The sequence below is a fragment of the Mesoplodon densirostris genome, chromosome 11, assembly GCF_025265405.1.
Source record: "Mesoplodon densirostris isolate mMesDen1 chromosome 11, mMesDen1 primary haplotype, whole genome shotgun sequence".
NCBI classification, from domain to species: domain Eukaryota; kingdom Metazoa; phylum Chordata; class Mammalia; order Artiodactyla; family Ziphiidae; genus Mesoplodon; species Mesoplodon densirostris.
The window spans coordinates 38,752,429-38,766,070 of NC_082671.1; the positions used below are offsets into that span (position 1 = coordinate 38,752,429).

At 40.2% G+C, this 13,642-nt stretch overlaps 1 protein-coding gene across 1 annotated transcript in view; it reads right to left on the bottom strand.

Annotated features, from left to right (window-relative positions):
* Window positions 1-13,642, bottom strand: part of SRGAP1 (SLIT-ROBO Rho GTPase activating protein 1) — a 283,402-nt gene that overhangs the window by 43,978 nt on the left and 225,782 nt on the right. The window contains exons 12-15 of the mRNA XM_060112684.1: window positions 13,390-13,492; window positions 9,531-9,591; window positions 9,298-9,375; window positions 6,614-6,748 (exon numbers count right to left, since the gene is read on the bottom strand). Coding sequence (XP_059968667.1) covers window positions 6,614-6,748; window positions 9,298-9,375; window positions 9,531-9,591; window positions 13,390-13,492 — 377 coding nt within the window. The remainder of the gene's footprint in view (window positions 1-6,613; window positions 6,749-9,297; window positions 9,376-9,530; window positions 9,592-13,389; window positions 13,493-13,642) is intronic.

A 13,642-nucleotide genomic window follows, 5' to 3' on the forward strand; every position in this document is an offset into this window, starting at 1 on the left:
GCTGGTTCTTTGAGAAGATAAACAAAATTGATAAACCATTAGCCAGACTCATCAAGAAAAAAAGGGAGAAGACTCAAATCAATAGAATTAGAAATGAAAAAGGAGAAGTAACAACTGACACTGCAGAAATACAAAGATCATGAGAGATTACTACAAGCAACTCTATGCCAATAAAATGGACAACCAGGAAGAAATGGATAAATTCGTAGAAATGCACAACCTTCCGAGACTGAACCAGGAAGAAATAGAAAATATAAACAGACCAATCACAAGCACTGAAATTGAAACTGTGATTAAAAATCTTCCAATAGGAATTCCTGGTGGCGCAGAGGATGAGAGTCCGCCTGCTGATGCAGGGGACACGGGTTCGTGCCCCGGTCCGGGAAGATCCCACATGCCGCAGAGCGGCTGGGCCCGTGAGCCATGGCCGCTGAGCCTGCACATCCGGAGCCTGTGCTCCACAGCGGGAGAGGCCACAACAGTGAGAGGCCCGCGTACCACAAAAAAAAAAAAAAAAAAAACAATCTTCCAACAAACAAAAGCCCAGGACCAGATGGCTTCACAGGCAAATTCTGTCAAACATTTAGAGAAGAGCTAACACCTATTCTTCTCAAACTCTTCCAAAATATAGCAGAGGGAGGAACACTCCCAAACTCATTCTATGAGGCCACCATCACCCTGATACCAAAACCAAAGATGTCACACAAAAAAAACTACAGACCAGTATCACTGATGAACATAGATGCAAAAATCCTCCACAAAATACGAGCAAACAGAATCCAACAGCACATTAAAAGGATCATACACCATGATCAAGTGGGGTTTATCCCAGGAATGCAAGGATTCTTCAATATACGCAAATCAATCAATGTGATAAACCACATTAACAAACTGAAGGAGAAAAACCATATGATCATCTCAATAGATGCAGAAAAAGCTTTCAACAAAATTGAACACCCATTTATGATCAAAACAGTCCATAAAGTAGGCATAGAGGGAACCTACCTCAACATAATAAAGGCCATATATGACAAACCCACAGCCAACATCGTTCTCAATGGTGAAAAACTGAAAGCATTTCCACTAAGATCAGGAACAAGACAAGGTTGCCCACTCTCACCACTCTTACTAAACATAGTTTTGGAAGTTTTAGCCACTTCAATCAGAGAAGAAAAAGAAATAAAAGGAATCCAAATCGGAAAAAAAGAAGTAAAACTGTCACTGTTTGCAGATGACATGATACTATACATAGAGAATCCCAAAGATGCTACCAGAAAACTACTAGAGCTAATCAATGAATTTGGTGAAGTAGCATGATATAAAATTAATGCACAGATATCTCTTGCATTCCTGTACACTAATGATGAAAAATTTGAAAGAGAAAGTAAGGAAACATTCCCATTTACCATTGCAACAAAAGGAATAAAATACTTAGGAATAAACCTACCTAAGGAGACAAAAGACCTGTACTCAGAGAATTATAAGACACTGATGAAAGAAATTAAAGATGATACAAACAGATGGAGAGATATACCATGTTCTTGGATTGGAAGAATCAACATTGTGAAAATGACTCTACTACCCAAAGGAATCTACAGATTCAGTGCAATCCCTATCAAACTACCACTGGCATTTTTCACAGAACTAGAACAAAAAATTGCACAATTTGTATGGAAACACAAAAGACCTTGAATAGCCAAAGCAATCTTGAGAAAGAAAAACAGAGCTGGAGGAATCAGGCTCCTGGACTTCAGACTATACTACAAATCTGCAGTAATCAAGACAGTATGATACTGGCACAAAAACAGAAATATAGATCAATGGAACAGGATAGAAAGCCCAGAGATAAACCCACGCACATAGGGTCACCTTATCTTTGACAAAGGAGGCAAGAATATACAATGGAGTAAAGACAGCCTCTTCAATAAGTGGTGCTGGGAAAACTGGACAGCTACATGTAAAAGAATGAAATTCGAACATTTCCTAACACCATACACGAAAATAAACTCAAAATGGATTAAAGACCTAAATGTAAGGCCAGACACTATCAAACTCTTAGAGGAAAACATAGGCAGAACACTCTATGACATACATCACAGCAAGATCCTTTCAGACCCACCTCCTAGAGAAATGGAAATAAAAACAAAAAAAAGCAAATGGGACCTAATGAAACTTAAAAGCTTTTGCACAGCAAAGGAAACCAAAAACAAGACGAAAAGACAACCCTCAGAATGGGAGAAAATATTTGCAAACAAATCAACGGACAAAGGATTAATCTCCAAAATATACAGGCAGCTCAATATCAAAAAAACAAACAACCTAATCCAAAAATGGGCAGAAGACCTAAACAGACATTTCTCCAAAGAAGATATACAGATTGCCAACAAACACATGACAGGATGCTCAACATCACTAATCATTAGAGAAGTGCAAATCAAACCTACAATGAGTATTGCCTCACACCGGTCAGAATGGCCATCATCAAAAAATCTACAAACAATAAATGCTGGAGAGGGTGTGGAGAAAAGGGAACCCTCTTGCACTGTTGGTGGGAATGTAAATTGATACAGCCGCTATGGAGAATAGTATGGAGGTTCCTTAAAAAACTAAAAATAGAACTACCATACGACCCAGCAATTCTACTACTCGGCATATACCCTGAGAAAACCATAATTCAAAAAGAGTCATGTACCACAATGTTCACTGTAGCTCTATTTACAATAGCCAGGACATGGAAGCAACCTAAGTGTCCATCGACAGATGAATGGATAAAGAAGATGTGGCACATATATACAATGGAATATTACTCAGCCATAAAAAGAAACGAAACTGAGTTATTTGTAGTGAGGTGGATGGACCTAGAGTCTGTCATACAGAGTGAAGTAAGTCAGAAAGAGGAAAACAAATACCGTATGCTAACACAAATATATGGAATCTAAAAACAAGAAAGAAAAAAAATGGTTCTGAAGAACCTAGGGGCAGGACAGGTATAAAGATGCAGACATAGAGAATGGACTTGAGGACACGGGGAGGGGGAAAGGTAAGCTGGGATGAAGTGAGAGAGTGGCATGGACATATATACACTACCAAATGTAAAATAGATAGCCAGTGGGAAGCAGCCACATAGCACAGGGAAATCAGCTAGATGCTTTGTGTCCACCTAGAGGGGTGGGATAGGGAGGGTGGGAGGGAGTCACAAGAGGGAGGAGATATGGGGATATATGTTTATGTATAGCTGATTCACTTTGTTATACAGCAGAAACTAACATGCCATTGTAAAGCAATTATACTCCAATAAAGATGTTAAAAAAAAAGAAAGATATTTCTGTAGATTTTCCTTTTTTCCATTATGTTCTTCCTATTTTGCTTCATATTTAATTTTGAGAAAGCTTGTCTTGGATTGTTACAAAACATTTACTGTGCTGGGAAAAATCATGCTGGAACCAACACAACTTTTGGGTTAAGCTAACATCATTTCTAAATGCACGTGAAGTAATTATGGCAGAGAAACACATATGTTGCTGGACAGATAGATTGGTAAATGGCTGACCCAGGTACTGGCATATGTGACCTGAGTTTGTAGTAGGAGTAGTTGTAATAGTTGTAATGATAATAGCTAGCAACATATATTTAGGCTCATTATGTGCCAGGCATGATGTTATAAACACTTAGTATGGACTATCTCCTTTATTCACACAGACTCTATGAAGTAGATAAAGAAACAGATACTTAAAAAGATTAAATATTTATCTCTGCCCAAGGTTACAAAGTTGTTAAGTGGTGAAGCTAGGATTTGAACCTAGATCTTTCTGACTCTAAGGCTTCAGCTTTTAATAACCACAATAAAATAATATTTCTCATCTAATGAAAGTGTGATGTGATTTTGCAGTGGTAAATGACAATGCAGACCACTGGTCTTTATCCAGTTGGCATATGTAAACATAAATGTTGATGATGTATGTACCTAGAGAACCACTGAATATTAGAGAGTGCTTATAATTTTTGCAGATTTAAACTTTCTGGCTAAGCTGGTGAGGGAAATCTTTGCACATGGCCAAAGGAGAATTCCAGAAGTGTGACACCTTCTCAGTTCTTTCCAGCTGAGTCAGAGGCTGCTGTGATGACTCAGGCTATGTGAGGGCCTTGGAATGGACACTCAGGCACACTTCTGAATTCCACACACGCATCAGACTATATGGGTCGGGGGTGGAGGTAATTATGACCAGGGAACTCATACTCAATGAGATCTAGGACTCCAGGCCTGGATGCCAACCAAATAATTTTGGTGGAATTTTGACTTTTCATTTAAATTCTATTTAACAACTATGAATTATTCACTCACCACATGACTGGAATTAACTATGCCAAGTGTTGGAGCTACAAAATGGAATAAACTATCAAGACCTCACACGCCCATGGAGCTAAATGTAGGCATTTCACTGACCATACTCCATGCTGGGCACTCTTCTTGGTACTTTACATGTATTAACTCATTTAATTCTCACAACCTTATTATATATGGACTAATGTTCTCCCTATTTTATAGATGATGAAACTGAGGTGCAGAGAGGTTAAGAAACTTGCTGAGCAATTTGGACCTAGGATTTGGACCTAGGCTGTTTGAGTCTGGAACCTACGTTCTTAGCCTCTTCCCTAAACTCTCTGTAGTAGAGGGAGACAGAGAGGTTAAAAGTAATTGTAATGCGGGGCTTTAAGAAAAATTATAGACATATGTATACAATGGAATATTAGTAGAGGAGAAAGTGACTAATGCTGCCCGGGTACCAGGGAGGATGGCGGTCTGGGAGGAGTGCCAGCTCAGCAAATCCTTCCTAGTGGATGTCAAATGGCTGTCAGGGACAGCAGATGAAACAGCACAGGCAAAGGCACGGAGGTGGGAAATGGCCTGGCGTGCCTGCAGGTTGCTACTGTTGAAATTGAAGGTCAATAAGGGGGCTTCTCTGGTGGCGCAGTGGTTAAGAATCTGCCTGCCAACACAGGGGACAGCGTTCGAGCCCTGGTCCGGGAAGATCCCACATGCCGCGGAGCACCTAAGCCCATGCGCCACAACTACTGAGCCTTCGCTCCTAGAGCCCGTGCTCCGCAACAAGAGAAGCCACCGCAATGAGAAGCCCTCGCATCACAAAGAAGAGGAGTCCCGGCTCGCCACAACTAGATAAAGCCTGCGCACAGCAGCAAAGACCAAAATAAATAAACTAAATAAATAAGACCAAAATAAATAAACGCAGCCAGGAACAAACAAACAAACAAACAAATAAATAAAAGAAAGGCAACAGGGTAGTTGGCAGGAGATGAGATCAAGGAGAGGAAGAATTTCATTCTGTGAATTGGCCATACCAAGGGGTTTGTTTTCAGGTGGGAAATATTGAAATAGGTTTTAAACGGGGTGGTGCGGTGGTGGTAATGTAACACTCGATTTGCCCTTTTGAACCTAGCTGGGGTTGAGAGGTAAGGAAAGAGGGCAAAACCTACACGTAGTGTCTCCCAGTGAGAAACCAAGGCCCTGGTGACGGGAATGGGGAAGGAAGGGTGAGTGGAGAGATTTTCTGAGGTCCACTGGACCTGTTGATTCAGGTGGGTGGTTTGAGAGAGGAGGTTTGTTCATTAGAGTAAAGCTTGATTCTCATGAAAGCCCTCACTATGTGATTTAAGTCAGCTCTACACCTTTGCCCAGGAATTTGGACTTAAAGGACACTACATTTATAGATGTATGGGATGTGACTGAGGTTAAATACCTAATTCTCAGTATCAGTATTTTCAACTTCCTTCCTGTAGTGACAAGAGCTCCCCACCCACTGCAGAAAACAGCAATGCTTTACTCTGCTGCTGATTATGGGTTTCATAATATATCATACATGGTCCCAGGGCAACTCTGCCTATTAGCTGGGGATGCCCACTGACAGATAATTACCACCTGCTGTTCCTACACTGTAATAATGATCATTTATCTCCTTTTACCTTATTTCTTTTTATATATAAAAAAATTACTTATTTGGTTGCACCGGGTCTTAGCTGCAGCACATGGGCTCCTTAGTTGTGGCATGCGAACTCTTAGTCGCGGCATGCATGTGGGACCTAGTTCCCTAACCAGGGATTGAACCCAGGTCCCCCCCGCATTGGGAGTGTGGAGTCTTATCCACTGCACCACCAGGGAAGTCCCCACCTTTTGCCTTGTTTCTTGAAGTAACATTCAAAGATGGATAAGTTACCCTACTCCTAAGATCAGTGGAGAAAACCAAGAACCAAAAGCCAAAAAGGAGTTCCATTTCCATGCTTACAGCCTCCTCCTCACCTTCAGCTGGTTGGCACCTGCCTCTCTGCTTTATCCCACATACTAACGGGGTAGCTCTCGGGCTCTATGGAGCCCGAGGAATGTTTAGCAGAGCCCACTCAGCAAAGGGTGAGGCCACAGCTGGAAAGATGACTCATGCTGGATCCAGAGAGAAAACAAATGGTCTCAGAAATTTGGTGGTGATGGGTGATGGTGGGGGAGGAAGATACAGGGAGAGGGGCCACTGCCTTTTCCAGGAAATTGGTTAGTGAAATAATTCTAGTGGGAAAAGAATTGTTAAAAAAAAAAAAGCCCACTTACTGACACAAGAAATCAGATCATTAAATCTTTCCTTAGGAAAGAGGGGGTTTTCCAGCCCACGGAAGTAGAGCTTTAGAACGCCAGCAACTGAATTAATATCATGGTTACTCTGCTCGTCAGCCAAAGGGTTTTCACCTAAAAAAAACCAACCAAACAAAAAAAATTAGTTACATGCACATTGCTTCTCTTTTTATCTCTGAACAAAAATATGTTTCTATACTCACACACACATTTCTATATATACATGTATCTTTTAATTATGTTTTATGGAAGATTATATGCTACTAAAGTTAAAATAACTGGTTTAGATATCCTACCCCATGATTAACCTAAAAATAGTTGGTTAAAATAAAGCCTTTTTTTTTTATCATATGCTACCAAATAATCCCTTACAAATTACCTAAATCTTAAAATAAAATATTGTGGGATTTATAATTGGACCCAACTTTTTTTTTTAAAGCTAAAATCTGTTATCTTAGGTTGACATAAATTCAAATACTATATTCTGTGTTTCTTATTCTACTGGGAAAAAGAAACAATATAGGTCTGTCTGGCTATGCTATATGGATCAGCAACATTTATCAGAAATACCATAGGATTCACCTAATTGTGAATACCGACAATTAAATAAATACTTCTCAAAGTGGCATGGTGGTGTTCACAGCAGACTTGAAAGCTGCTTTCAGCAGTGGGAGATTTTTTTTTTTTTTTTTTTGCGGTATGCGGGCCTCTCACTGTTGTGGCCTCCCCCGTTGCGGAGCACAGGCTCCGGACGCGCAGGCTCCGGACGCGCAGGCTCAGCGGCCATGGCTCACGGGCCCAGCCGCTCCGCGGCATATGGGATCCTCCCAGACCGGGGCACGAACCCGTATCCCCTGCATCGGCAGGCGGACTCTCAACCACTTGCGCCACCAGGGAGGCCCGTGCAGTGGGAGATTTTGAAATCAGAGAGAGGAATTTGAAAATGTACCTTAACAGTACCAAGGAATTTGCATAAAAAGTGGAAAATTTAAAAATATATCTCAAACATGAAATTATATTATTCTTTATGCTAAGCACTTTAAAATGATCAGGTAACTGACCTGGCTTGTCCACCTCCCTGAGAATCAAACTGAAATAAAATCCTTAAGAAGTTCAACATAATGTGCAGCTTTAAATCAAACTCCATTTTTTTATTCACAGGTCTGCTCTTGTAAAGTTCACAAAAATTGTACATTGAATTTTTTTTTTTTTTTTTGTGGTACGCGGGCCTCTCACTGCTGTGGCCTCTCCCGTTGTGGAGCACAGGCTCCTGACGTGCAGGTTTAGCGGCCATGGCTCACGGGCCCAGCCGCTCCGCGGCATGTGGGATCCTCCTGGGCCGGGGCACGAACCCATGTCCCCTGCATCGGCAGGCGGACTCTCAACCACTGCGCCACCAGGGAAGCCCTGTACATTGAATTTTAACTTTTTTTTTTTTTTGCCTGTTGGGGCAGCTTATTTTCAGGGACCTGTGGTTCCTTTTTCTCTGCTTCAAGGGTGGGAAATCATTGAACACGAATTCACCAAAATATTTTTTTTTTGCCCACTGTGAGAAAGCCTTACCCAAAGGGATCACAAACAAACAACATACTAGGGGAATGTTCAAGGAAAAATAATAAAGCGTTTTTGCTTGCAGTGGCTGGCACAGGAACCTGAGGCTTTACTACACTTCAATTTATCTTGAATATGGTCCATGTAAGAGACTTGGACACTTAGCCCTTGAGAGGGGAGGCTGCTCGGCTCGACGCACTGTAAGAGGCTTTGGAAGAGGAAAAACAATCTGGCTCCGAGTTCACCTCTTTACCCAAGGTTTCAAACTGGCTCTGTGTCAAGTCTGGGTTAGGGCAAATGGGACCAAGAGGGGTTGCCTTGTCTCCAAGCCTTGATGCCCCTCCCTCTGCATTCTTGGCTTGACTTCCAAGCAGAGGCAGGAAGGTGCAGCTGTATCCAGAAGCAGACACAATACAAGTCATTGTAACTGGAGAGCATTAGCAGCTGAGACCCACTACTAAAGAGTTAGGCACTTTCATGGATTATACCCAATTCTCACACCAGTCCTGGGATTCTGCAGATGAGGAAACCGAGGCCAGAATAAGAGATGAGTCACTTGACCCAAATCACATGATTAGTAAATGCAAGAGTGTGATTTGATTCTAGGTCCGCTTGATGCTAAAGTGTACGGTTTTGCTAATCATAATGTTTAGGAGGACTTATTTAGCCAATTGGGAATAAGAGTAAGGCACCAACTGAGGTTACAGGGAAGGAGTCTGGGGATGGTAATAAGAGGAAGGAGAGTTCCTGACAAAGGAAATAGACATGAAGCTGGGATGAGTCACCTCAAACAGCTGCTATGCAGGCCCAGGGCTGTTCTTGCCACTCTTCTAGAACCTTTCATGAGCCACCTTTGACAACGTGCTGAGGATTATCAATGCCAGTCCTAAACCAGGATACAAAACTCATATGCTTTTCTAGACTTGATAACAAAGTCTTATGATTTTGGCTTCATTTCTTAGCTATCCTAAATAGATTCTTAACTCAACATCCACAACGAAATAAATGCAGAGAAAGGTTTTGAAGATATACAGAATAAGTATGCCACTTCACTCTACAGAAGACGATGACTTTTTATCAAGGTTTGCTTATAGGTGCAGACATGCAAGTACCTCTCTCAAATGAATTTTTAATATCATTGACTTCCACCTGGGAACCAGACACTCTGAAAATCCCCTGATGTTGAAGACCTAAAGAGAACAGAAGGGAAAGAGCATGAAAGAACCCATCATGTCCTCCAGGTCCCCCTTTTCACAACAATTAAGTATTAAAAGGAAAGACATATTTACTGAAATACTCCTAGTAATTATTGTTTAAAATAAGAATATTGCAGTTTAGGGCTTACCATAGAGATTGATGAACCGAATACAGCTTTCCACAATGAGGGGGATGATCTGTCCTGAGTCCTGGGTAAAGAGATGGAAACCAGTTAACCGCAAAGAAGAGGCACAAATCACACATAATAATAAAGCTCATAGTTTAACCCTAGTTAAAGACTGACTTTTACTCTTTTAGATGATCTTTTCCAAACACACTCCCTCTAAAATATTCCACAAGGGCCAAATATAAAATTATATTTAACCGAAGGTATGTTTCAGTTCTGGGGCAAACTAAATTAAATACATTGAAGGCAATCGTGTTTTAACTTACTCTGCTGTGCCTAAAGATGTCCAGCTAATTCATCTTTTCTACTGTATGTAGGCTTACATATAGAAATGAATATATAAATCACTCATTTCTTAAAAGGTTATTTATACAAGTAATTAATCTAATGGACCTGAAAAGAACTCTGTGTATTTTTTTTTTTTTTTTGCGGTACGCAGGCCTCTCACTGTTGTGGCCTCTCCCGTTGCGGAGCACAGGCTCCGGATGCGCAGGCTCAGCGGCCATGGCTCACGGGCCCAGCCACTCCGCGGCATGTGGGATCTTCCCGGACCAGGGGACGAACCCGTGTCCCCTGCATTGGCAGGTGGACTCTCAACCACTGCGCCACCAGGGAAGCCCCAGAACTCTGTGTATTTTAAGCATAGCATCTTAGGACTGACTGACTGTACTAGTCACCAAACACAACCATTCAGCCATCTCAGGATCTTCTCTGTGGCATCCCTGAGAGTCCACCATCTAGAGGATGACAGTTGTAAAAGGGCTTACATGTTTCCAGATGCATAATATGAGAATTGCTTTAGAGCTGCTCATAATGTGTCATGTATTTATTTAGTTGGCATCAGAACTTACTGATCCTTAGAGATTTTTCACTGTTATTTTTTCATGTTTTAAGGATGGAGAAAAAAATGGCACCAATGCACACCCCATTAGATCTCATTTTTTTAGAAGGAACATCTCTTAGCCTTCTTTTTCCACATCTCATAATATAGTCAGTGCACTCTACTGAGCAAATGTGAATTCTGGAAATGTATTAAGACATGTACAGGATGACAAATGAAATGAAAGAGCTGCTTAGGTCACAGTTAAATATGTATCAATGCCATGCACTCCATGTAGTTAAAAGAGGTTACCGACTATGGAGTTATTTTTCATGTTCTTTTCAGGCTCTGCTCTTTCAGGAATTAGAGCTTTAAGGTTAACATGGAGGTTCAAAATGATTAGCTGAAATCAGGCACTAATTCATGTGGAATTTTATTCTGCAACACAAGAAAAATTTGGTTGTCTCTATCTATTAGAACAATTCAGAATCCACTAACCTTTCCAATTAATCAACAGGGCAAGGAGTGGGAATAATGCAGTCCAGCAATCTAACTTTTTACCATTCCTAGAATGGGTAATATACTTCTTGAGGAATGGTTGGTTTCCTTTTCGGTTTTAAGACAATCTCATCAGTGTATAAACCAGTTAATGGTTCAATTACTTCTGGAGGCTGCATTAAGTTTCTCTAATTAGTCAATTTGTTTCAGGAATGTAAACTTTATTAATTGTGGACCAGTTGGCTCAAGAATAGCCATATAATTACATCAAAACTTACTAAATATGAGAGGGGATTTTTCTTTAGGACACAAACTTTTTTTATGTGAACAATTCCTATAAAACTGTAATCTAAAAGAGCAACAAATATTTAAATGTAAATGATAAAACGAGAATATTAGTTTGCAACTCAACTGAACTTAGGATTAAAACAAAAAAACCAAGAATAAAAGGTTATTAAAAGGAAAATGTTTGCATTAAGAAAGTTCTAAATAAAAATGTGTTAGGTTTGTGTATTATTTTTTAAATATTTTCATCTTCACATTTGCTTAGGCAACTGCTAATCTTTCAGCTATCATCACTATTTCATTCAGATATCATGAATTTTGGAGTCAAAAAGTAATGAATGTGCATGTTTTAATTTAATTTCATGGATGCCAGATGCTTTGGTAGAAAATATTTTACAAGAAGTGAAGCAATGGGCTGTGTTCCATCAACCATTCAAACAAATCCCTTTGTGTCTCAGTTTCCCCATGGGAAACAGGAAAAATGGTGTTTTTCTCACAGTGATATTGTGGGGACCTCAATTGACTGGGCACTTTTCAGAAGTGGAGGGATCTCTGTATCCACTGTTTCACTGCTAGGACCAAAGGTTCTTTAATATGGCATCTGGGACAAAGCAGAGCTCACATAAGTGAATTTTCCACGATAAGTGGTTTACTCCTCCTTTCGTGCCTAAATTTGGTTTCCTTTAACTGTTCTGAATGAAAAATCTTTTAAAAATATAATATGTGCTTTCCTATGACCTTAAGCAGTCATTCTTGTACTGTGCTATCAAATATAATGGAATCACACATCTGCTTCTTTGAGCTTTTCTATATTCTCCTTCTCTGCCAGGCCATCAGTTGCATATCCCAGTGCTTTCATTTTATCATTCCCTTCTCTCCATCTAGTTTGCCCCTGCTTGTGAGCCCTGGGCTGGGAAACCAGATAATCAAATTTGACAATAATTTCATATTAAATTAGAGCCAATAAGGCTCTTCTGGGTTTAAGGCTAATGGCATTGGATTCGTGATTGCTCTGTAGGTTATCCAGTGACTTTTCACTCAATTCCAGGGTTAGGGCTCAGTTTTAAGGTTGTCAGATGCTTTTAATCTCTGTATGTATGCATGTGTCTCTCTGTCCGCATGCATGCACACACACACATACATTTTTTAACGATTAGTGTACATATCCAATAAAAGATCTGTCTTTAAAGAAAGCAAGACAGCTGTAACATATTGTTAACGGGGGTTATCAATGATGTGGTTTCCTGTATAAATTTAGCCTTCAGAAACACTGCATCCCATGTCATAAAATGTTAGCTATGGAAGAGTAAGTTCTTCTCTTTTTTTGTATAATTTACATGAGGGTCCAAAATCCAGTATTAAATGTACATTTGTATTTAACATTGACTCTCCTTAATAAAAGCCCCTGACCCAAATTTAGTATGTTTGCCAAATACATAATGTAAAACCTAAGAGTTTATCCAGTTTTACTAGAGAACTACTCCTCTTAAATCAGTGTCTGAGTCCTATGATTCTTTTCTAAGTAAAGCTATTTATAAACCTGTCTAATTTCCAACTGCAAACACTTTTCTTTTAAAGACCTTAAAAAGTCTAATTAAAGCCAAGCATGACTGTGATTTGAAAATGATATCAAGAGTGAAAGAGGCTGTGCCCTTGCTTCCCTCGAGCACTATACCTGATGTCTCGCGTGTGAATTCCTTCGTCCTCGGCTAGAAGCGTTATCAGAAATACAGGATGAAAAAGACAGAGTAAACACAGCAGAGATCCAGATACAGACCACAGGGTCCTACAATTTATCCAATATAATGAATTCCTCAAGTCATGGGAAATCGAAACTCGTTGTGCTTCAGAGCTAGCTTAACGATGGACTTTAGATATATTTTGTGCCACCTCATTTGCATGAGTAGAAACAAAACATTTTATCAGGTAGCTCTTTTCCTTTTTGTACAAATTATGGCTTTTTTTTTTTTTTTTTAAGAAAGAGGGCTTTCTCTTTTGCCAGTATAATAATACCCACATTTATTCCCTCTTCTGAAGGCACTCAAACCAAATATTCTTTCCTCTCTCTGACTTCAGGAAATATTATATTGATTTTCTGGGAAAGCAAAGAGCCCCAGGACAGACTTGGACATAATGACCTGCCTCCTTTTATGAGAGGCTGAGACCATTATAGTAAGAAGCGTGGAGATCAGCCACCCAGATGGCTGGTGCCAGTACCTTGATGAATGTTTCCAAATCCCCATTAAACAACTTAGCATTATACTGTGAGCGGGGTCTGGACTTCCTGTGTTTCTGGGGCTTAGGGGGAACATTTGGAGGCCTAAGAGAGGGAATATAATTACTGAGCATGACAGAAATCAAACAATAAATGAAACACCCATAGGTCACATCAAAATTACAAAACACAGGAATTCTTGTGTTCCTTCCCCACCCCTACCCACAGAGGAAAACAGTCCTCCCCTTTCCCATT